Here is a 23,978-nt window from a genome sequence, read left to right as displayed (position 1 = left end):
TCAAATATGTTGAACGTTTATTTATAATAAAGTGATATGGCAATATCAATTAGACTATACAGTACATATAAAGTCACTCTTTACAAGTATCTAACATTTTTTATAGAAACCACATCAATGCTGTAAACCTCATATTGGCGTATAATAAAATCTGATAAAAGGTTTTCTATTTACAGGATCACAGTACAGTATATACAATATTGAAGGAAAATATATTGCCATGATAGTAATGTCCACACAGAATTAAACAGAACACTGTATTATATTTCATGCCATATCCATGGCTGCTGGCCTTTTGGCTGAAGCTGTGTTACTGGGCTTACTGACGACAGCCAGGCTGACTTTGAGGTGAGTCCTGAACCTGGTCCACCAGGAACCCCAGGGGAACACACTGAGGAAGGCCTGCTGGAACTTGTCCCCGGCCAGGGTGTACAGAGCCAGGTTAAAGAAGGTGTTGAGCCCCGCTACGGGCCTGGACACGATATAAGCGGTGTGGACCCAGTGCACCAGCATACATGACGACTCAGGCTTCATCCTGGTGTCTACTCTAAGGATCCTCAGGATGTGGTATGGCAGGAAGCATACCACGAACACCACCAGGATCAGTACTGTGAGGCGGCGTGCCCGTACCCGGCAAGGGTTGTGGGTGTGGGGCCCCTTGGCTAGTTCACGGACCACACCGGCGTGACACACCGCCACCACCACCAGGGGCAGCAGGTAGCCCAGCACGGTCAGCAGCCAGCCGTACCACCACAGGACAGCCGGGTCGCCGCTAGCAAAGTCCAAACACTGGGTCTTGTTGTTTTCAGTCTCCATGGTGATCATGGTGAGCATGGGAACGATCTCTGCCACGGCTATGGCCCAGACCACAGCGCACGCCAAGATACCCCACCTCTTCTGCTGCACCTGCGCCGCCCTCAGAGGATGCGCCGCCACGACATATCGAAACACAGCCAAACAGGTGAGAAACAGTATACTACCATATAGGTTAAAGTGGAACCCGAAACGCAGAAAGCGACACATGAAGTCGCCCAGGGTCCAGGATTCACCGTTGGTGTAGTAGTAGACCATGAAAGGCAGACTCAGAACATACAGAAGATTTGTCAACGCCAGGTTGAACATGATGATAATGCTGGACTTCCAGGGTCGTAGCTTGATCAGGTAGATGGCGATGGAGGTGACGTTACCCAGCAGCCCCACAACGAAAATGACGCTGTACATGACGGGCAGGTAGTAGCGTTTCATCAGGCTGTCCACATTGGTGCAGTTATCGTCGGATTTGTTCCCGCTGTAGATGGCACTAGACATGACGTGCTGTGAGTGTTGTTATAGGCCTAGAAGAGGAACCCAAGTAGAGACAAACAGTTATATAATTATATACAATACAAGTCGAAAGTTTGGACACACCTACTCATTCAAGGGTTTTTCTTTATGTTACTATTTTCTACATTGTAGAATAATAGTGAAGACATCAACACTATTAAAAAACACATGGAATCATGTAGCAACCAAAAAGTTTTAAACAAATCAAAATAAATTGTATGGTCCTTCTGTGGCTCAGTTGGTAGAGCATGGCGCTTGTAACGCCAGGGTAGTGGGTTCGATTCCCACCCATACGTAGAATGTATGCACACATGACTGTAAGTCGCTTTGGATAAAAGCGTCAGCTAAATGGCATATATTATTATATTATTATAATTCAGATTCTTCAAATTAGCCACACTTTGCCATGATGACAGCTTTGCACACTCTTGGCATTCTCTCAACTAGCTTCATGAGGTAGTCACCTGGATTGCATTTCAGGTGTGCCTTATTAAAAGTTAATTTGTGGTATTTCTTTCCTTCTTAATGCGTTTGAGCCAAACAGTTGTGTGTGACAAGGTAGAGGTGGTTAACAGAAGATAGCCCTATTTGGCAAAAGACTGAGTACAAGTTAATGTCAAGAACACCTCAAAAAGGCAAAGACAAATGACAGTCCATCATTACTTTAAAAAATGAAGGTCATTCAATCGGAAATTTTTCTTCAAGTGCAGTCGCAAAAACCATCAAGCACTATGATGAAACTGGCTCTCATGAGGACCTCCACAGGAAAGGAAGACCCAGAGTTACCTCTGCTGCAGAGGATATGTTCATTAGTTACCAGCCTCAGCAATTGCAGCCCAAATAAATACTTCAAAGAGTTCAAGTAACAGACACATCTCAACATCAACTGTTCAGAGGTGAATCAGGATTTCATGGTCAAATATCTGCAAAGAAACCACTACAAAAAGGACACCAATAAGAAGAAGAGACTTGCTTGGGTAAAGAAACACGAGCAATGGACATTAGACCGGTGGAAATCTGTCCTTTGATCTGATGAGTCCAAATTTGAGATTTATTTTTCCAACCCTGTGTCTTTGTGAGACGCAGAATAGGTGAACGGATGATCTCCACATATATTGTTCCCGCCGTGAAGCATGGAGGAGGAGGTGTGATGGTGTGGGGGTGCTTTGCTGGTGACACTGTCTGTGACTTATTTAGAATTCAAGACCCACTTACAATTTTGATGAAACTATCCAGGACTGTAGAACCCACCAACAGTAACTATCACTAGGCCTACTTCTACCACAGTCAACACTATTACTACTACTATTACTACTACTAATACTGCTTCTGCTGCTACTACTGCTACTACTACTAGTACTGCTACTGCTGCTACTACTACTACTACTACTACTACTTCTGCTCCTACTACTTCTGCTACTACTACTGCTACTACTACTACTACTACTACTATTTCTAAAACAGTCACTTACCCTCAACTTTTCAACACTAGCCTCTAACAATTTCAACTTTAAAACTTATTCTACTATTCTATACCAGTCTCTAAAATAATTTAAATCATCACTATACCAGAGTCTCTAAAATCATTTAAATCATCACTATACCAGTCTCTAAAATCATTTAAATCATCACTATACCGGTCTCTAAAATCATTTAAATCATCACTATACCGGTATCTAAAATCATTTAAATCATCACTATACAAGTCTCTAAAATCATTTAAATCATCACTATACCAGAGTCTCTAAAATCATTGACAGGTAACACCATGTCTTAAAATAAATAAATACATCTTATTTTGAAAAAATGTGTCAAATAATCTGCATACTGGAAGGCACCATCGAATCTGGTCACAATGCAGACACAGTGGAAGGATAGAAGACACATTTTAATACCGTGTGTAGATGCAACGTTAACAATTTGGGCACATTCAAATATGGATAAGATCAGAAAAAAAGACACATGTTAGCACCAGGTATAAACAAGGCTAGAGACACAGTGATATGGCAACTTACAATCAGTCAGTCAGTGCTGTTCCCTCAGTCATCGATATCCTGTCTGAGACTTTCCTCCTCCTCCTCCTCTCTCTTATACATCAGCCACCTCCAGTCCCTCCTTTCAGCTCCATTAAACCTCCTACAGCTCTGTCTTGGCCTCACTACAGGAAACACAAGCATGTCACGCACTGTGCCTTTGTTGGGCCTTACCTCATTAACTTCTGCATAGAACCCTTATTCACAAAGAATTCAGATCCTATTTCAGCTGTATTTGACATGAAACTATTGAAAATCTAGGAGAAGGACAATAATATTTCCTCTTCACTATGGGTACAATACATCATTCCTGTGCAGCAGTTAAATAAAGGGAGGAATAGCGTGGAGTACATGGAGCGACATTATTCCCCCTCAGTGCTAGTGGTTTAGTGTCACATGTCCTGCATTTGGCATCAGCCTGCAGGTTGATATGCTTGATACATGTTGATGACAGACATTAGTGAACTAGAAATGGATGCCGATGAAACGGTCAAAAGCTGTGGTGGTTATAAGTATTTAGTAATGTTACAGTGCAAGTTCAACTCATGAATGTAAAAGGTATCTAGACGAAGTTACGATCTAGTGAAAATGCCCACATTTACAATAGTACAACATATGCTCCTAATATTCTTTGTGGTGAAATGTGGAATTTGTTTCTAGAGTTTTGGTGTAAAGTTCACCTACATTTAATCTCTAGGACAGACTACGTGACATAGGGATTTCCAGTTCTCGGTTACCATGGGTGTAAAGTACTTGAGTAGTACTTTAAAGTATTTTTTCTTAAGTCGTTTTTGGGGGTATCTGTACTTTACTTTTTATATTGTTGACAACTTTTACTTCACTGTATTCCTAAAGAAAATTATATACTTTTTACTGCATATATTTTCCCTGACACCCCAAATTACTCATTACATTTTGAATGCTTAGCATGACAGGAAAATGGTCCAATTCACGCACTTATCAAGAGAACATCCCTGGTCATCTCTACTGCCTCTGATCTGGCGGACTCACGAAACAGAAATGCATTGTTTGTAAATTATTTGGAGTGCCACTGGCTATCTGTAAATAAAAAAGAAAGAGGATTGTTTGTTTGCATAATATAAGGAATTTGAAATGATTTACACTTTTGATATGGAAGTATATTTAAAACCAAATACTTTTAGACTTTTTCTCAAGGAGTATTTTACTGGGTGACTTTCACTTTTAGTTGCGACATTTTCTATTAAGCTAAGACAATAGGGTATTTTTGGTTACGGAGATTAACCTAGTGTATGTCAAATCTACTGTGGAAATCTACTGGGATCTACAGTGTTGGTATGACACATACTGTGGTGTACATTGTGTATGCATAATGCAAGGACAGTTGTTTAAACCGGCCAATGAGTTGGTGTTTACCCTGTTAGGTTTTACTATACCAAATGGCTCACACCTATATTTCATTTCCTTAGTTACCATATCTCGACCTGAATCTAGTTCTAGTAAAACATGTGTGCTATGGACAGACAGATGTTTAAACTAAACTTAACTTACTCCAAATTCAAATCAACCATGACAGTAGTTTTTGAACAAATGTTTATTTTACAAAAAAGCTAGCTAAATACACATTGTGGGTTACTCTATAGTGAGGGAAACTAATATACTGATGCGGTCTTCACTGACGCAATGTAGATGTTGTTTATATTTTACCGAAAATCACCTGAGATCATAAATAGACAAATTGACACAATCAACCAATAAGAGTCCACATTTGAGTTGTCATGTGACGGTGACACCACCTCTATTACTGAAATGGAACGACAACCCAGAGAAGATGGTGGTAATCCGGGCAGACAGAGGGCACCATGGGGAATCATGACTGGGCAGTGAGGGTCTAGAGTTTGGGCATCTTGGCAGCATTGAGGCGCATGGACACGCAGGAGGAGCCAGCGGCGTAACGCATCTCCCTCAGCATCCCGCTCCATTCCTTCTTGTCCTCCTCGTACCTAACACAGGGAAAAGGAAGATACAGTGATGAAGAACAAACCAAGACGTCGTTGATTGTTTGTACAGTACCACTGACCAAGTAGGGCGCTCTCATTTATTTTTACATTTATTTTTAAATTGATTTATTATCATACATTTATACAACAAATTATTATAATTGAACTAAGATGAATAAGTTCTACTTCTTTGTCCACAGGAATGGAAATGCAAGCCATCTAAAATAACAAACCCACATCAAACAGGGCTGAACGCTGTGAATGTGTGTTAGCTCACTGAGTTACTGCCTAGGCTTTAGCATAATGGGCTAACACAGTCCTGTTGTATTTATGAAGAAGACCTTGGTTCAAATCCTGGTTGATGACATAATAACGTTAAAAGAGGGGACTTACTGCCAAACATCTGTGACCTCTGCGGGGACCACCTCCTTGTTGTCATTCTGGATGATGGTGAAGCCCCCCACGGCGTACAGGGTCCCCTCACTGCTCAGCAGGTTCACTGAGCTCCTCTCCTGGGGAAAGTCTGTGAACGTCTCCCATCTGTGAAAGAAGGTCATTAGGGATAGCATCAGGGGGACTCTTTATAATTAAGGCCATCCTGACTCAAGATGACTAATAACGTTTACCATCCAGAAACAGCAAATGGTATTGTTATGGTGAATGATATTAAAAGGTGTAACAAGTTCTTAAACTGATTGATCACCAAAGAAAATGCTACATACTTGTTTGTTCCAAAGTCGTAGACTTCAGATGCAGCAGTGAGGCCTTCCTCGTTGACTCCACCAGCCACCACGATCTTTCCATTGTAAACGACAGCTCCGAACATGGCTCTGGCTGTCTTCATGGCAGCCAGCTCCCTCCACTCTGACTGCTTGTGGTTGTATACGAACATCTTGTTCAGGGCTTTGCTGCACGGGAGAATGACAGACAGGGTTGTCAGATCTCAGGAAATGTCCTTCTGGCAACAGTATAGAAAGACTGTGATGGATTTGCAGTTAAGGTTTGGATCCTATAAATAAGATGCAGTGGAGGCTGTTGAGGGGAGGACGGCTCATAGTAATGGCTGGAATGGAGTCAATGGAATGGTATCAAACACATCAAAGACATTCTATTGACTCCATTCCTGCCATCATTATGAGCCATCCTCCCCTCAGCAGCCTCCACTGCTCACATGTAACCCATAGAAAACATTATTTTCACTACGGTCACGGTTGAATAACTGTTTACTTAACCATGTGTAGTTCCATAATGAAAATAATGACTTCTACACTAGCTCTATGGTCTGACATGCTCAGGTCTTAGAATTATAGACTAGAAACAGCTGCAGCTCACACTATATCTTTAGCACACACACACTTGATTTTCTATCATCATGGCGACCTAAAATTGATTTTCATTCAAAATCCTATTTTCCCTAACCTAACCCTAATTGTATCCCAAACCCTAAACATATTCCCTAAGCTTAAAATAACCTTTGACTTTTCCCATTAATTTTCCTTGTTTTACTATCCTCATGTGGAATTCAGGTCCCAACAAGGATAGAAGAACAAGATCACGCACGCACGCACGCACGCACGCACACACACACACAGACACACAGACATACATACATACTTGTCATCAGTCTTTCCTCCAATGCAGTACACCAGGCCCTTATGGGAGACCACAGAATGGCCGTGGATCTTCAGGGGAAGCTTTTTGGTCTCACTCCACTTCATCTTCCTGGGGAAAGCCATTAGAAAACAGGAGGGTAAAAAAAACACTTCAAATGGTAGAGAGAAGCGCTGAGAAGTCCTATATCTTTCTACTGTACTGAGTGAATGAGTCATATGAATGCTATTCCACTCACTGTACATCATAGCACATCACAGAGTCCAAACACTCGTTGCTTTGGAGGTCTTTTCCAGCAATAGCGAACAGCAGGTTCTCACACTCTCCCATGTTGAAAAGGACTCTAGGGGAAGGCATGGGGGGCAGAGCTACCCAGTCAGCTGCAAGAGTGTCCAACTGAAATACACAGGGTTGAATGAATGAATGAATGACTGTTTGAATGACTGCACTCATCTATTACGAATAAGTGTTCTGAATAAAAACAGTTTATTCTAACATCAAACAAAGACTTTGTCGATGTAACTTAGGGAGCTAACGTAGATTCTGAAAGGCAAATATTACCAATAAAAGATTTGAAACCATCAAAAGAAGTGACCCAAACTCTAAATGAACAATAATTGGTTACCTGATAGAAGTAGCACTGTAGGGGAGCGTCCTTGTCCTCCTCGTCCACAAACAGTCCTCCGATGAGGTAGAGCTGGTTCTTCTGTGACGCCAGGCTGACGTGGTTCCGGGGGATCTGTTCCGACATGGCCGCTAGGAAACACTCGTTCTCGTTGACGTCGTACGCCACCGCTGCCGTGTCATTGATCATCAGGATCAGGTCGCGGACGTACATGCCGTGGCGACGGTTATCGTTCAGGAAACCTGGGAAAACGTCCTCTGCCTCGCCACCCTCGCCATCCGCCCCCTTATCCCCAGCTACCTTGTCCTTCTTCTCTGGGAGCTTCCCCTGGAATGCGTCTTTGATAATCTGGACCTTCTTCAGAAGTTCCGGGTCGGCCTTGATGATCTCATCTGTCTCCACTTTGTCGTGGAAGTATTTCTCGGGCATGAGGCGGAAGCGGATGCACTCAAAGGCGTCACCCAGTACCTGGAGACGTTTGTCTTTGTCGTTGCGGACCCATTTCATGAGGGCTTCGAACACCATCTCCTCCCTCTCCACATTGAGCGAGTCGCCACCGATGACAGCGAACAGTTCATGAGCGGCCAGCTGGAGGAACTCCTCGTCTTTAGAGAGGATATCGAAGCGGTCTGCGATGTAGTCACGGGCGGACACCGCCAACCTGGGCACGTTGAGGACCAGACCCATCCTGAAGATTGCCAGACAGTTGGTCACGGAGAGCTTCTTCTGAAGATAATTAACACACACGGTGAAGACTGAAGGAATCTGGAAACGATTGGCTACGGCAAATATGTCCTGCACATTTTCGTCGGTGAGGTCAATCTCGGCCGAGTACAGATACGTGATGATCATGTCCAAGATGGCGGGATTGACATCGTCCAGGACCACCTCCTTGTTGGCCTCCACCTCCTTGCTGTCCTTGGAGAAGAAGATCTCTCTGAAGTATGGGCTGCAGGCAGCCATGATGAGTTTATGGCAGGGGAAGCTCCGATCGCCCACTTTCAGAGTGCAGTCCACAAACTTGTTTTCGTTCAGCAGCTCCTTGAGGCCATCCTGGAGCAAGGTGCTCTGGAAGAGGCGCAGCTCCTCCTTCATGGCTTTGGGGTCCATGGTGTTGGGAAATCGGTGGCTTGCAGAGAGGAAGAAATGGTGGCCACAGGTCCTCTTGGCACCCAGTCCAGGCTAGAAAAGGCTGAGCAGAGAAAAGGTTCCCAGCTTGAATCCCCCACTGGCTACTGCAATTTAATCCTATCCCCTCTAAATATAGCCGCCTGCCTGCCTCAGTCGGTAGGAATCTCAGCACTGCCAAATCTGAATGCGGAGACCGACTCATACAGCTGTCACAGACTGAAAGAAGCAACTGGGGTGTTCCGGGCTATAGTCCACTACCATGATTCAGCCTCAACACTGTCATTGGTTTAGTAGTGGCTAAAGAGGGATAATGCTGTCAATGCTAATGGTTAATAACCAAATATTGGTTGTTTTGACCAGTGGCTCCACCCTGTATCTCAGTAGCTTTAAATTATTTCAAAGGATGTTACATGTCCTTTCATTCCTTCATTCCCATTCCTTCATTTCCAAACAGCCATACAAGCTACGGTAATGCCTCTCAATTAAACTTTTTAAAGTGGATTCTTGGATAATATGTCCCTATGCTACTGTACAAAATACAATGTACTGTCATGTTGCATGAATTTAGCCCTAAGACTGACAAGGCTTGGATTCTACTGAGGAAGGTTGAGAAAAGTTGAGGATGGTCGAGCGGCAGCAGCTGGCCTCTCCACCTATCAACACTCCTCATTTTCCCTTCATTGTTCTGGGGGTCATAGGACAGCTGACAGGGGGCGAGGCCTTCAACTTCAAGCCCTGAAAATAGCCACTTTGTCCTGAATTACACTGTACTATCAGAGTAGGCTTTAATCTCTGTAAAACTCAGGTGACTACAGATAAAATATATAGCAGGTAAACTTAGGTTAATTATAAGTCAAAGTGTTTGGAGTTGGGTGGCAGTGTGGACACTAAATATAGACCATTTGGACAGGAGTGGAGTGTCTCACACGTAATATAAATATAGTGTAGTGCACAGACTAGTGTCACCTCGCCAATATTAGAAATGGATCCCTATGGATTGCTGTGGCTACAGGAAGAGGTTCCTAAGTCCATAGAAAGTGAGATTTAGAGAATACTTTCAGCTTGTTAGTAGTATTGATGAAAATATTAAATGGTTTAGTTGAACTCACAGACGTTTATTTATTCTCTATGAAAAGTAATTTTCTCAGAGCATGATACATTTGTGGACAGACACCATCCATATTACTAGGACAAGTTCCACAAATGGTTGACATCTCATTACAGGCTCTCAATCAAATAGATTGTCGTTTTACCTATGACCATTTCTTCTGACCATGTAAGTGTGATCTCTGTCAAACTTGATTGAATTTGCAACATGTGCACATATTATATTGTTACAGTTCTATAGGCGTTATCAAGTGAGCTACCACTGGAACCACTGGGGGTCCCTGATGAGAGAATTGAGAACAACTGACGGATTCAGTCAACCGTTCTCAATGGACACAAGGTCATTCGTGAGTCTTTCACAAGACACTGCACTGGCCATAGACATATACAGTATTTAATAGCATAACACAACAGATGACATAAACTGGATTGACACACTCATTCAAAAAGAGGTGAGAGCAAACCGCGCCGTGAAATATTCTAATGAGCCGGCGCACCTACGTTTGAATTACCACTAAAAAGAGCAAAGAATCCTTTTGTGAACTGTAAAGAACCATTGAAGAGCTCAAAGGATTTTGAGAGTCATTATGGTTCCAAATAGAACCATCACCTTTCCCAAAGAACCTTTGACGAACCCTCGTTTCTGGTGTGTATCAGGCAAGGCAACTTTTCACCAGTAGAGGACACCATACAACTATAATATAATCCATGTGAACCAGTGTGAAATAAATGGCAACAATTGTAATGTAGAAAACTGTACCCTAATGTACTTGTATGACAAACATCGCAAATTCAGACAAACAAAAATCACATTTTTATTCATAGAAATCTTGGTAAAAAAAAACAACACATTCAAATGCACAAAACTATCCCTAGACATGAATGGTAGAGCACCGTTGTCATTTCCTAGCATGGTTTGTTGATACAGGGTTGGTTCTTGGATATAAAATGAGTTGCTCATAGTTTCTGTAAACGTGTTAATACTGGGTCACAAGCTAGATGTATAGCATTATTGCAGGAACATGTTGTGGCACCAATGTTGTTATTCCTCAATTTGAACAAAGCAGATATTACGCTAGCAATATAAAATCAGTGATCAGCATAAAATAGTTATGACATGAGATATATACAATACATACGGATTCTATCGAAACAAATCTATAGACCATTCTGATTTGGCACTGGAACCATGTATGTATTAATTAATCTGTGAATCAGTGTCTAATACAGAAAGTGGTATTTTCTATTATTTCTTGACTACATTCCTGAGTGAGATTGACTGAATTGTGTGTTAAAATGATGTTATATGATGAGCTATCCATTCATTTTGAATGAAAATGGTAATGTTAAGTTAAAGGCCCAGTGCAGTCAAAAACGTGTGTAATATATATATATATATATCCACACTATAAGGTTGAAAAATGACTGAAATTTCAGCCTGTTTTGGTGGGTTGGAGTTTTGGCCTTCCATGGTGACATCACCAGATGGTAAATTAGTTAATGGACCAATGGACCAATACGAAAGAGAGTTCCAAACCACAGTAAGGTACTTAATTTTTACCCAGAAATTATTTGATATTGAGATAAAACCAGCTGCATTGGACCTTTAAGGAAACATTTTACAGAGATTGGCAGTAAAATTAAAGTTCAAATCAGTCACTGGAATTAGTTTAGGAATATTTATAATAAGTGCGTAGAGTTTTAGGTCAAGGGTAGGAAAGAGGAACTAGGGAGTGTCAAAGGAGCATTTATTCAATAGTTGTGTCATAGTGTCATGACTTGACCTCCTTCCATTGTGAAGTACACGGTGCCATGGAACATCAGCTTAAAGACTGAATTGAGCGAGACAACGACAGATATCTTCTCAGCCTGTGAAGAAACCACATGACAGCATTCACAGAAAACCCATACTTGATGAATATTCAACCGAAACCAAAGATCATTGAAAGATGAGCTATACAATACCGGCTCGTTCTTGCACACATGTCCTCTTGCACTCCTCCTCCGTGTCAAAGCGGTTCTGGTTCCCCTCACAGGCTCCATACCAGAACTGGGCGCATGCGTTGGCCTGCTTGTCATAATACCAGCGCATTTTGTAATCCCGACATGGGCCCTGGTCTAGGACCAGTGCACAGCGAGGGTCCAGAGGCACAAACTCTGACCGGGCAGAACACATGAAGAAGATTGTTAGTGAAGGCCCACTAAATAAACAGACGTATATAAGGATTTAGAGGCCATGGCACACTAGTATACTGATTCTGTTCATTGGCAGATATAGCTAAAGCATCAACAAAATTAGGGTCAATTTCAGTTGGAATCATTCAGTAATTGATTTCGACAGGCTTTGTAGTAATCTGAACGGCTCATATGAATCAACAGACACAGGGTAGACTGCCATGACTACATAGATATAGCACAACACTCAGCTGTTGTTGGCAGTGGGTCCAACATACCTTTGGGAAGTTTGGGTCGTGGTGCAGGCACTAGCTGGACAGAGCCTGAGGACCCAGAGGATGAAGATGACGTTCCTGATGAGGAAGAGGACCCTCTTGTATTTGAAGATGAGGATTCCCTGGAGGAGGAGGACGTGTTGCGGTTCAACGTGGGAACGTCCCCACGACCAGTCTCCCAATCTGAGGTGTAAACACCTCCATCCTGGCCTCCCTTACGCTGCCCTTTCTGGAGCCGGAGGAATAGAAAACACACAAGGAAGAATGAGGACCAACAAAGTCCTTACCCTATTGTCAATTAGTAACAAAACACAAATACACCATTTTAAAGCCTGAAACAGAGTAACGAGACCAGTGTTACTATAGTGAGATAATGTACATTAGACTAAGAGGAGACAGTGTTACTATAGTGAGATAATGTACAGTAGGCTAAGAAGAGACAGTGTTACTATAGTGAGATAATGTACAGTAGACTAAGAGGAGACAGTGTTACTATAGTGAGATAATGTACAGTAGACTAAGAAGAGACAGTGTTACTATAGTGAGATAATGTACAGTAGACTAAGAGGAGACAGTGTTACTATAGTGAGATAATGTACAGTAGACTAAGAGGAGACAGTGTTACTATAGTGAGATAATGTACAGTAGACTAAGAGGAGACAGTGTTACTATAGTGAGATAATGTACAGTAGACTAAGAGGAGACAGTGTTACTATAGTGAGATAATGTACAGTAGACTAAGAGGAGACAGTGTTACTATAGTGAGATAATGTACAGTAGACTAAGAGATAATGTACAGGACTATAGAGATAATGTACAGACTAAGAAGAGACAGTGTTACTATAGTGAGATAATGTACAGTAGACTAAGAAGAGACAGTGTTACTATAGTGAGATAATGTACAGTAGACTAAGAGGAGACAGTGTTACTATAGTGACTATAGAGATAATGTACAGTAGACTAAGAGGAGACAGTGTTACTATAGTGAGATAATGTACAGTAGACTAAGAGGAGACAGTGTTACTATAGTGAGATAATGTACAGTAGACTAGATAATGTACAGTAGAGGAGACAGTGTTACTATAGTGAGTATAACTGTGTTACTAGTAGTACATAAGACTAAGAGACAGTGTTACTATAGTGAGATAATGTACAGTAGACTAAGAGGAGACAGTGTTACTATAGTGAGATAATGTACAGTAGACTAAGAAGAGACAGTGTTACTATAGTGAGATAATGTACAGTAGACTAAGAGGAGACAGTGTTACTATAGTGAGATAATGTACAGTAGACTAAGAAGAGACAGTGTTACTATAGTGAGATAATGTACATTAGACTAAGAGGAGACAGTGTTACTATAGTGAGATAATGTACAGTAGACTAAGAGGAGACAGTGTTACTATAGTGAGATAATGTACAGTAGACTAAGAAGAGACAGTGTTGTCATTAGTTCAATGGAGCCTGCAAGTCAGGTCAACTATACATTGACAGTAGATTGTTTTCTGGCAAGTGCCTCTGCTAAATGTCTGTTAATGTGCTGTATAGACCTGTACTGTGGCAGTGCCAGGGTTGATAGGCTGGGTCAGGTCTACCCTGCCACCCTGACTTTGAGTGCTGGTAGTGGTGACTGTTCGCCTCCCGTTGTTGAAGTCCTCCTGGTTGGTGGTCCCATAGCCATTGCCATAGTTCCCGTTGCCATAGTTCCCATTCTTCCCGTTCCTGTATCCATTGGTGACACGGTTGTATATCAGATCACCGTTCTCGTCTTCACAGAACTTGCTGACTAGCTTGGACTCCAGAGCTGAGAGAGAGCGACAGAGTAACAGGAGTTGTGATGACTTGGAACAGGTAATGAATCACATTGTACCGGTATTAGCCTTGGAGACTTTGCAGCAACTTGATGCAGTTAACTTGGTACATTAGGTCAATTTACAGACTACACCGTATAATAACAGTAGACCTACTGCTAACAAAGGGGCAGGAGTTTTTCTTCACTATGTCAGCTGACCAGGAACAACTCTAGAGGACAAATATACCAGGGCCATTCAACATTCAGCTAACAGTGTAATGACCTAAAGCATCATGACACCACCTACAGATAAAACACTATGGTGTCTTAAAGGAGGCCTGGGTAAGGCAAAAATGTTATAAATATTTCTCATTTTTGCTTTTCGATAGAAATGTCAAATATATGTCAACAATCCTTCCTGCAAAGGACTATTCTACTGATTATATTGAGTGATAATCCCAAAAATCATGGCCTTTTTTGTTTGGGTTTTGTGAGGAATCACTGATGACTACACCAACACGATAAACCAAAACCAACTGAATGTAACACCAACCTGGCGTTTTAACCTTACCTGGCAGCGTGTTAAAGTCATCAATGAGGTACATGTGTTCACTATCAGGGTCCGACGCGATCAGGTTGAGCTCCCTCAGGAACTCGGACTGCGTGGGGTCCGACGTGTTCACGATCCCCAATGCGTACATCTCGATGTTGGCTGCGTGCGCCTCCCGCACCGCAATATCCAGCTTCACCGGCTCCCGCTTATCCGTCTGTCCGTCCGTAATAACTATAGCCACTTTACTGACCCCTTTGCGAGAGCTGTAGAAGGCCTCCTGGGTGGCCTTGCGGATGGCGGTGCCTGTGTGGGTGCCCTCACCTATGTAAGGGATATTTCGTATGGCCTGTTTGACGTCCTGCTTGGTCATGTGGCGCGCCAGGTTGAACTCTAGCTTGACCTCCAGGCTGTAGAGGACCAGGCCGATGCGGGTGGCGTTGCGGCCCACCGTCACGCGGTCCACCAGGGCCGCCACAAAGTCCTTGATGATCTCAAAGTTCTCCGGCCCAACGCTCTCCGAGCTGTCAATGACGAACACCAGCTCCATGGGCCGCTCCTTGCATTTGATTCCGCAACCTGGAAGCAATGCAGAGATATACGATTCGGACGTAGAAAGGATGTTTTCCAATGCACTCTCGACAAAGGCCTACTGTATGTTGCAATCAATGTTAAATTATACTACACAAGCACAACAAATAAATGCTTTATTTACCACAAATCTCCTTGATCATTTTAATGATGTCTTCTCTCTGTGGGTCAAAATCCGGATTGACATGGTGACTAAATGGAATAAAAAAGACTAATGTGAACTCAAAAGACAGCTAAAGACTGAGAACTTACTGTGAGACCCATGTCGCCTTTGAATCCTGGTCTGCCCTAAAAGGAAGCAGTAAAACATTGGTCTGATCAGTTTCTACTCTGATTGCAGTTAACTGTTTATTATAGCATGTATCCCTGTTATCGAATGAATCGCCCTGATTATAAAAGTGACCCATGACATGACTCACTGATTGGCCAGGAACTCCAGGGTCACCCAAATCACCTTTGACCCCCTTCAGGCCCCTCTCCCCTCCAGAGCCGCGGTCACCCTGTCATAGAGCCAGATAACACAAGGTCAAAGGTCACAAAAGTTCAAATACACTGCCATATGTTTCAAACCACTGTGTCTGTCGTCACCTTGGCCCCTGGGAATCCTTCCCCTGGTGGCCCCCGAGGGCCCGTCACGCCCTGAGACCCTGCCTCGCCCTGAAAGGGTCCACAAAATACAGAGAAGATTTGTCATGCTCAACTCAACATTTTAAAGAAACAACAAAATGTTTATTTGTTTGCTTAGTTCGAATTACTAGACCTACCTTCGGGCCCTGAATACCCTGCCCAGGGGGCCCCGTTGGCCCTGGTGGGCCCGGTCGTCCAATGCCACCCTAGAAATGAGCAGAAGTTATAACCATATGTACAATAGCAATTAAAAAGTGTCAGCACAACACAACATTGCCCAACCACACTGCACTACCTGTGTCAAACCTAGCTAGTCACACAAAATGAGCTAAGCCAAGGGACAAATCCTTCACTTTTCACTTAACAAACCTAGACTTAAAAAGTGACCTGATCTCACAGGGCAGCCGTTTCACGAGCAGGCAATTTCACAGCTTGACTGTCTCTGGCTTTACTGTTCATAGCCTGACACACATTAGCAAACTTACTGTAGGAGACCAGACCTACTGATGTGATGGACAGGGCTACTTCAACCCTCAGGTCTGCCCGCTCCCTAGGGCTTCTGGGGCTATAGGAGATGAAAAGCCTGGAGAGAAACCTGGATGTAATATTATAAGCTAGACTGCCGGCTCTGGGTATTGTGTTGGTTATAGGCACCCTGGCCCCAATGGTTCTCATTAGACCCTTATGTTGGGATATAATCACATGTTCTTGGAAGTGTGTTAAAATGATATATGTCCCGTAAGAATGAAACGCTGATTATCGCAGCCTTACAAGGTTGAATACAAGGTCCCTGGGGATATGTGTTCAAACGTACAAGGTGGATCTGAAATGTGGAGTCTGCCAGCATGATGTAATACTAGTATTGATCACCATGACTCAGTGGGTTTATGATGGGTTTATGATGGCGCTGAACAAGGCTAAATCGGTTTTGCATCAGAGCTGGGATTGATTCTTTGCCAACTGTTTAGCAGGTCAGCTTCTTCACGTCACACTACAATACATACCGGTAGACCCTGTAGCCCCTCGCCGGGGGGGCCTGCTAAACCTGGCAAGCCCCTGAAGCCAATATCGCCCTAAATGGGAGAAAACACACGGCTATCATGATGTCCTCTGCTAATTGAGGTCTTCTGTTCACCCAGGGCTGTTGTCACTATCCAAAATAACCCAAATCCGACACCCTCACACAGAACCATATCTTTACCTTCGGTCCAGGGATGCCCAGCCCCTCCAGGCCTGGTTCACCAGGAAGCCCCGGTAGACCAGGAGTTCCCTACAAACCACAGGTAAACACTGGGATCAACACTGGTACAACTCATGCATAGCAACACATGAATAAGCAGCAGTGTTGCTCACCATAGGGCCAGGATAACCATCGCCTTTGGGCCCAAATGGACCAGATGGACCAGGACCTCCACGATCACCCTAAAGGTTTGTGATTAAATAAAAGTACATCAAGATTCAAGTAAATAAATATCAGTACATCAATGAATTATGCTGATTATTCCGATAAATATGTAAATCCTATGAATTATTCCCTATTATTCTAGTAGTGTGACATAGTGCGTCTCACCTTAGGACCAGGCAGCCCATAGCCTGTCTCCCCTAATGGTCCAGATGGACCAGGTGGGCCAAGATCGCCCTGAGACAAGAGTTATAATATGGTTAAGAGAAAGTTATAACATGGTTATGATATGGCATAAACCTCATCTACATGGTGAATTGTAGGCATTTTGGGACAGAGGGCTGTTACCTTAGGTCCTATGATGCCCCGCCCTGGGAGTCCTGGCATACCCAGTCGACCTGGTGTCCCAGGCTCCCCCTAGAAGAGGTCAGAAGTCAAAGGTTGCAGTGTGACCACATTACACTACAATACAGAGTGTTGACTGATGATAATTGAGGACAATGTCCTCACCTTTGCTCCAGAGGGCCCGGCGATTCCAGGAGGCCCACCCAAGCCCCGAATGCCCCTCTGGCCCTGGTCTCCCTATGTTGAGAGACATCATTCGTCAAAGAAACAGCACAGAAAACCGACCTCAGAATACCACAGCTGTCCAGATTAATGAAGATTAAAATCTTGAAGCAGCGATGTGAGGAGAAAAACCTGGGAATCTTCTTACCTTCTCACCCTGGGTGCCAATCCCCGCAGCTCCCTCTGGTCCCCTCAGACCACCAACACCTGGTTCACCCTATATAGACAAACACAAACAGACACACAAGCAAAGCATATGAATCCAATGGTCACATTCAAAGAGGTACAGTATCAACCTACGGTGACGGAGAGATGGCAGAAGATGAAATACCTTCTGTCCCGGGGCCCCATCCTCTCCTGGGAGGCCAGGAAAACCAGCCAATCCTGACGCTCCTGGCTCACCCTGAAGAGAGATCGTTGGTTGTCTGTCTCACATTGCATCGACTACATATCCAAATGTGACACCACAACGAGGACAAACTACACATTGCGTTTCCATTGGAGGAGGACTCACCTTAGCCCCAGGTTCACCAGCCCCTCTCTCTCCTGTTGAACCTAGCTCCCCTGGTAAGCCCTGGTCACCCTGTGGATGAGAGGAGCACCCATACACAGTCATTAGCATTAGCGATCGCCTAAACATACCATAACCACAATTGATCCAAAAGTAAAGTCAAGGAAGAAGCATTCAAACACAGACCTTGGGCCCTGGATATCCATCTCCTTGTGGACCCCTGCCCCCTGGTGGCCCCCGAGGCCCCTCCATACCCTGGTAGGACAGGAAGCACAAAGTAGGCACATTAGGACAGTAATCCATAAACTATGTATGGGTGATACTTGGTGAAACCTGTAATAATGAATAGGTGGGCCTACGTACCTTCTCCCCCTGAATGCCCAGCCCTGGCAGGCCGAGAGGCCCTGGAAAACCTGGAGGGCCAAAGCCACCCTGAGGGTCACAAAGAGAGTCATTGTTGGCATCATAGCTATAATTACACCAACACAAGCTTGTGGATGTGTTACAGGAACAGTGAATGAAATAAATATACATACATATATATTAGTTTGGATATTCACCCTTTCATTAACTGTTATTAAATGAAGGGAAAGTAGTCAACATAACACAAATACTGTGCTAAAAATCCTCCTGCTAGTCACCTTGCTATTAAATATTGAGAATGTTCATGCAATTTACTATGTTGATAGGCAATAAAGTAAACCAACTCCAGATCCAATGACCCAGTAATAATGGGGCAAAAAAGTATTTAGTCAGCCACCAATTGTGCAAGTTCTCCCACTTAAAAAGATGAGAGGCCTGTAATTTTCATCATAGGTACACTTCAACTATGACAGACAAAATTAGGGGGGGGGGGGAAATCCAGAAAATCACATTGTAGGAATTTTAATTAATTTATTTGCAAATTATGGTGGAAAATAAACTTTTGTTATTGACCAAATACTTATCTCAATACTTTGTTATATACCCTTTGTTGGCAATGACAAGAGGCCTCATATATAACCTCAGTCTGAATGAGACCCAGACGCCAGTGCTTCTGGCCACTCCTTACCCAAGGCGCTTTATGTGTTCCTGGGGAACACCGTGTTTGTGTGAAGGCCATTCACCCAGATGTAGTTTTACAGTCTATACTGTACCTCGTCTCCTTTGATTCCAGCGCCGGGCTGTCCTCTGGGCCCCCTCGGCCCCTCCAGGCCCCGGTCCCCCTGCGGAGGGACAAACACAGCTCTGAGGACAGCTCTATTTTCAACTCTGCAGTCTCTCACACACCCGAGAGAGAAACTCACACCAGCCATTCAGTGAAGGCAGAATCCCAATTTGAGATCTGTGCCCATAACTCAGACTTTCATCTACTGATGTCAATGAGTGATATAGATTTCAGATTAGGATTCTGCTCTAAGAAAGATAACAGCAACACAGACAGTTATTAATTGATGGGAAAACAACCATGATCCCGCTAACCAACAACCACAAGGCTGATGGGAACAATGGAACATTTTGGAAACGTTAAACTGAGCTTTTCCTTACGTCTTGGCAAAAGGTTCAAGCATTCTGTTGTAATTTGTGTTTACGTCTATCTATGTGCCACACCGAGGATGGTTCGGAAGGTGACAACGGACGTTCGTTTACTGTGTCTGTTCCTGCGTGAGAGACAGGAAGTCTAAACAGGAACGTGAAAGGGGTTCTGGAAACTTCTTCAGATATCTTCCCAGCCTTGCATGCATCCACTCTGGACCTCCAAGGAAAGTTCCAGGGAGACCACACAGGTCGAGGCGGGTTCTGACAGATGTTGAGATGCTGGAGGACATGTTTAGTGTTACTCTCATTTTTCCAGCGAAGGGCTTTGGCACTGAGCGTGAGTAGATCAGCACTGGGGGAGATGGAAACCACAGCGACCACCTGAATGTCGCTGAGTGTTCTTTGTACTTAGTTACTGCAGGAGTCAGGCTCCGACTTGAAAATGATAAAGACTAAAATAAATAAACATGGTGAAGGACTTTACACAAGAATCAAATCTGAAGCAGAGAGAGATGTGTGTAAAACATGTCCATTACCTCAGAGGTTACCTCAGGTCTGGGGAGAATACGCTCTGCAGCTACAGCATTAGCAATACCTAAGAACAAACCAGCAACATACCTGCACCGGAGCTTAGATATAATGTACTCATAAATCCCCCATTTCTTCACCCCAGCAGGTGTTGATGACAAGGGTAGCAGGAAAAATCTTTTCAGCTCTCATGAAACTGGAACTTGTCAGAACTTGTGTGACTAGCAACAGAGCACTGCTGCTCATAACCAGAGCTGTGTGTCTGGGGTCAGCCTCAATGCAGGAAAGTAAAAGCCTTGAGGCCATCTCTAACGGTAGACGCTTCTAGATGACTGGTGGAAACTCACAGTCACTCTCTCCAGGGTAAACTGCCAGATAAATATCTCTAATGATAGGATCTGAGTGGACTGAGGTTTCAATGGAAAACATGCAATAAAAAGGATGCATCTCCTCAGTCAGTTGACTAGACTATTATGAGTCAAAGTTGCAACTTCGCCAAACAGAGATCACATTTGGCATGATGTTACTCAAGTGCGTTCCCAAAACATAATCAAGCGTTGTTTACACAGGCCATTCAGGAATGATCAAAACAATTGTTGATCGGTGTTACCTCACCTGCCACTGGAAGCATAATGTTTTCCTTGTCGCGAAGTAGGCAATATATATCTATATAAAACTGTCATTACCATAACACAGCTCTCTCTCTAAAGGAATGGCATGTTTGCATTGCATTTACAACCATTCTCTTACAAGTCGCAACAAGAGCGTAAGCTACAGTATAACATAATATATTTTGAAGGCAAGACACTCACTGCAATTCAAATAGCATAGCCGTATCCTGGTAACACTTGAGTTCAGAGGATATGTTAGAGCAGGGAGAAAGAGAGAGGTCTGGTTTGGGCAGATGTGGCCCATGTGTGCCTGAGCAACCCAGTGAAAAGCAGATGGACTCATTTCTTCCTTCTGGTCTCAGTTGAATGACTCACTCCTTTCATGTTCTACAGGGATTCTGAATAGCTTCTGGGTGTTTCCCAGCCCAGGGCCTGTATGGGTTCACCTGATGTCCTTTGGAACTCTGCCTACCTGCATGCTGGAAGTTACTCCGTAGTAGAACAAGAAATCACTGATCGATAGATCCATTGCATGTGACACTGTGATACCAAATAGAGGTGTAATTCAGATGGACTTTTATGGCGCTGCATCTTCTCCTATAACCATCATCCATGTGATGTTGCTGGTTTTACAGCCACATATCTGGAGCCCAGACCGGGACACATCTCTGCAGACGCTCAGTCATACCTTTGGCCCGGCGAAGCCTTCTCCTATAGGACCCTTCTCTCCTTGGACGCCCTGTGGCCCTTGAGGCCCCTGTGAAACAAATCAACCAATGGTGAACAGACTTGAATAACCATAGACTCCATACACAGCTACATGAACACCCATTTCACTGAGTCATTTATGAGTATTCATAAATGCAAGCGTACATTGTGGTCAAGTATGCATACATTGTGGTCGTGCTAACTCACCGGTTGTCCAGGCTCCCCTAAGCCAGGTGGCCCTGGAGGCCCCAGTCGCCCCTGGAACCCCAGATCACCCTGCAGAGAGAGAGTGGAACACCCGCGAGGTGAGATACAACAGGTGGTTGGGGGAAAACGTAATTCTCTCATTTTTCAAAACAATGGGATGGAGTGATACCTTGGGTCCAGGAAGCCCAATCCCAGTTTCTCCTTGGATTCCAGGTGGCCCAGAAAGTCCCCGCTCCCCCTATAAAAAACACACACACGTAACCATGTAGGAACAGACACATACACTTCAGTATACAGGAAATTCATATCGAAAAGTGTTTGGCACAACAGCAATTCATAACTCTGTGTCTCTCCCTCCTTCTCCTCCACTATAGGCCATCAAGACCAGAACTCTTCGAATGAGGTGACATCATTTCCTTTGAATTCCTCTCATCTCTAACCTCACACCATCTCCATCACTAATCCAGCCATTACCTCACCACATAAACCACTACACATACACACACTGACCTCAAACCTTAACTTTTTCCCCCTCACACATCTTCCATCAATCAAATTCTACTGGGGGGTTCAGGCTAGCACTAGGTGTTCTGAAACTCCTGGAGAATTCCCTCATAGTCAAATCACTATTGTTAAAAGCCATTATTCAAAACACAGTGCCCTCTGTAATTATTGGGACAGTGAATCATTTTTTTCTCTTATGACTCTATGCTACAAAAGTTTGGATTTGAAATCAAACAATGACTGAGGTTAAAGTTCACTGTCAGCTTTAATTTGAAGGTATTTTCATCCATATCCGGTGAATCGTGTTTTTTTTTAACAGCACTTTTTGTGCCCCCCCATGAGTAAGTTAGACACACAAATGTCATACCCCCCCAAAATGCTAACCTTCCCTGTTACTGTTATGGTGAGAGGTTAGCATGTATTGGGGGTATGATATTTGTGCATCTTTCTCCCTCATCATTATTGATGATTCACTCAGGATGATCCGTAATCATGGTAGCATCTGCATTAATGTATAAGTGTTTAGAAACATATTCTATTCTTAATTACAATAAAAGTGACTCCAAAATTACACAATACATCACTTAACATTCATTTTTTTGGGGCTCAAAATAATCTGAAACAGAACCAAAACAAAGAGCAAATGCATTCAAATGTGTAGAGCTACAAGCTTGATATAGTGATTGTATGCTATGAATATGGGACCATATACTTAACATTTTACTACTTTAATACACTTAAGTGAAATGGGGGGGAATATGTACTTAAAGTGCTGTAATTTCAAAACGGTTCACCCAATATGGGTGAAAAAAAAACTAAATTTAAAGCTGACAGTCTGCACTTCAACTTCAAAATCATTGTTTGATTTCAAATCCAAACTTTTGGAGTATAGAGCCAAAAGAAGAAAACATGCTTCACTGTTCCAATAATTACGTATGGCATTCTAATAGCAGTGTGAGTAGTCTACATACCGCACATTCTTTTCTGTTCCATTTCCAACATGTCGTGCAAAGCTAAATGTCAGACATTAGTCTGCCATTCATTTGATCTTGGATGATAGTCAAACAAGCAACATGAAGAATCTTTCGAAACAATTAAGCCTCTGACTGCCTGACTGAGAGTGTGGGCATATGTCAGACTTGGCAGTAATGTCACTGAGAGAAGTTTGAAAAACAAACTGACAAGATAATAACATGATTACAAATCCCTCAAAGGGTCTGTGGCGTTCGTGCAATGACTGATGATACTTAGAAAGTAATGTATCCATTCAAAACATTAATGTACACATACTTGGTCAATCGTCTGCCATCTGCTTTTGGGCCACACTTGAATCTGTCTTTCTGTAGCTCTGGTCCAGGGCGTGACGTGCGGCTTGCAGAAGGCTCAGCATCGGCAACCCGCACGGAACACCCTGGACCAGAGCTAGTCAGTCTACTCAGTGGGAATGATACCAGCGTAGTACTCAATACCGAGGTCTCGAGACTAGAGGTTGACCGATTATGATTTTTCGATACCGATTATTGGAGGACCAAAAAAGCCGATACCGATTTAAAAATCAGCCGAATTTTATTTATTTATTTGTAATAATGAAAATTTCAACAATACT

General features: G+C 43.3%; 3 protein-coding genes across 4 annotated transcripts in view; all 3 read right to left on the bottom strand.

Moving 5' to 3' along the window:
• LOC118370260 (2-oxoglutarate receptor 1-like) lies at nt 1–4,788 on the bottom strand. The gene is made up of 2 exons (XM_035755191.2): nt 3,339–4,788; nt 1–1,334 (listed from the first exon to the last, which is right to left on the bottom strand). Exon 2 carries the CDS (start codon nt 1,306–1,308, stop codon nt 268–270), a length of 1,041 nt encoding a protein of 346 aa, XP_035611084.1. The 5' UTR covers nt 1,309–1,334; nt 3,339–4,788; the 3' UTR covers nt 1–267.
• Nucleotides 4,789–4,911: 123 nt separating this feature from the next.
• Nucleotides 4,912–8,814, bottom strand: LOC118370259 (kelch-like protein 41b). Its single transcript, XM_035755190.2, has 6 exons — nt 7,572–8,814; nt 7,185–7,342; nt 6,950–7,057; nt 6,058–6,243; nt 5,729–5,875; nt 4,912–5,338 (listed from the first exon to the last, which is right to left on the bottom strand). Exons 1-6 carry the CDS (start codon nt 8,679–8,681, stop codon nt 5,227–5,229), a joined length of 1,821 nt encoding a protein of 606 aa, XP_035611083.1. The 5' UTR covers nt 8,682–8,814; the 3' UTR covers nt 4,912–5,226.
• A 1,797-nt stretch (nt 8,815–10,611) lies between these two features.
• LOC118370002 (collagen alpha-1(XXVIII) chain-like) overlaps nt 10,612–23,978 on the bottom strand; it is a 30,070-nt gene continuing 16,703 nt past the window's right edge. For both annotated transcript variants that reach the window (XM_052499280.1, XM_052499279.1), the window contains exons 13-37: nt 22,038–22,106; nt 21,869–21,937; nt 21,642–21,710; nt 19,433–19,501; nt 18,660–18,728; nt 18,483–18,551; nt 18,300–18,368; nt 18,117–18,188; nt 17,934–18,002; nt 17,729–17,800; nt 17,567–17,635; nt 17,387–17,455; nt 17,170–17,238; nt 17,018–17,086; nt 16,821–16,889; nt 15,954–16,022; nt 15,778–15,846; nt 15,609–15,689; nt 15,442–15,477; nt 15,314–15,350; nt 14,620–15,177; nt 13,807–14,060; nt 12,263–12,488; nt 11,775–11,966; nt 10,612–11,678 (exon numbers count right to left, since the gene is read on the bottom strand). In XM_052499280.1, the coding sequence (XP_052355240.1) occupies nt 11,674–11,678; nt 11,775–11,966; nt 12,263–12,488; nt 13,807–14,060; nt 14,620–15,177; nt 15,314–15,350; nt 15,442–15,477; nt 15,609–15,689; nt 15,778–15,846; nt 15,954–16,022; nt 16,821–16,889; nt 17,018–17,086; nt 17,170–17,238; nt 17,387–17,455; nt 17,567–17,635; nt 17,729–17,800; nt 17,934–18,002; nt 18,117–18,188; nt 18,300–18,368; nt 18,483–18,551; nt 18,660–18,728; nt 19,433–19,501; nt 21,642–21,710; nt 21,869–21,937; nt 22,038–22,106 (2,568 nt within the window). In that variant the 3' untranslated portion in view covers nt 10,612–11,673. The remainder of the gene's footprint in view (nt 11,679–11,774; nt 11,967–12,262; nt 12,489–13,806; nt 14,061–14,619; nt 15,178–15,313; nt 15,351–15,441; nt 15,478–15,608; nt 15,690–15,777; nt 15,847–15,953; nt 16,023–16,820; nt 16,890–17,017; nt 17,087–17,169; nt 17,239–17,386; nt 17,456–17,566; nt 17,636–17,728; nt 17,801–17,933; nt 18,003–18,116; nt 18,189–18,299; nt 18,369–18,482; nt 18,552–18,659; nt 18,729–19,432; nt 19,502–21,641; nt 21,711–21,868; nt 21,938–22,037; nt 22,107–23,978) is intronic.

The sequence above is a fragment of the Oncorhynchus keta genome, chromosome 37 (assembly GCF_023373465.1).
Source record: "Oncorhynchus keta strain PuntledgeMale-10-30-2019 chromosome 37, Oket_V2, whole genome shotgun sequence".
NCBI lineage: Eukaryota > Metazoa > Chordata > Actinopteri > Salmoniformes > Salmonidae > Oncorhynchus > Oncorhynchus keta.
This window is presented reverse-complemented; position numbering and strand designations above follow the sequence as displayed.

Excerpts from the sequence above, each read along its gene's own strand:
- LOC118370260 (XM_035755191.2), bottom strand. The coding sequence starts at position 1,308 with ATGTCTAGTGCCATCTACAGCGGGAACAAATCCGACGATAACTGCACC.
- LOC118370259 (XM_035755190.2), bottom strand. The coding sequence starts at position 8,681 with ATGGACCCCAAAGCCATGAAGGAGGAGCTGCGCCTCTTCCAGAGCACC. Across the intron at positions 5,876-6,057 it reads TACGACTTTGGAACAAACAA|ATGGGAGACGTTCACAGACT; the intron begins GTATGTAGCATT and ends CTTCTTTCACAG. Across the intron at positions 5,339-5,728 it reads GAGGTCACAGATGTTTGGCA|GTACGAGGAGGACAAGAAGG; the intron begins GTAAGTCCCCTC and ends TCCCTGTGTTAG.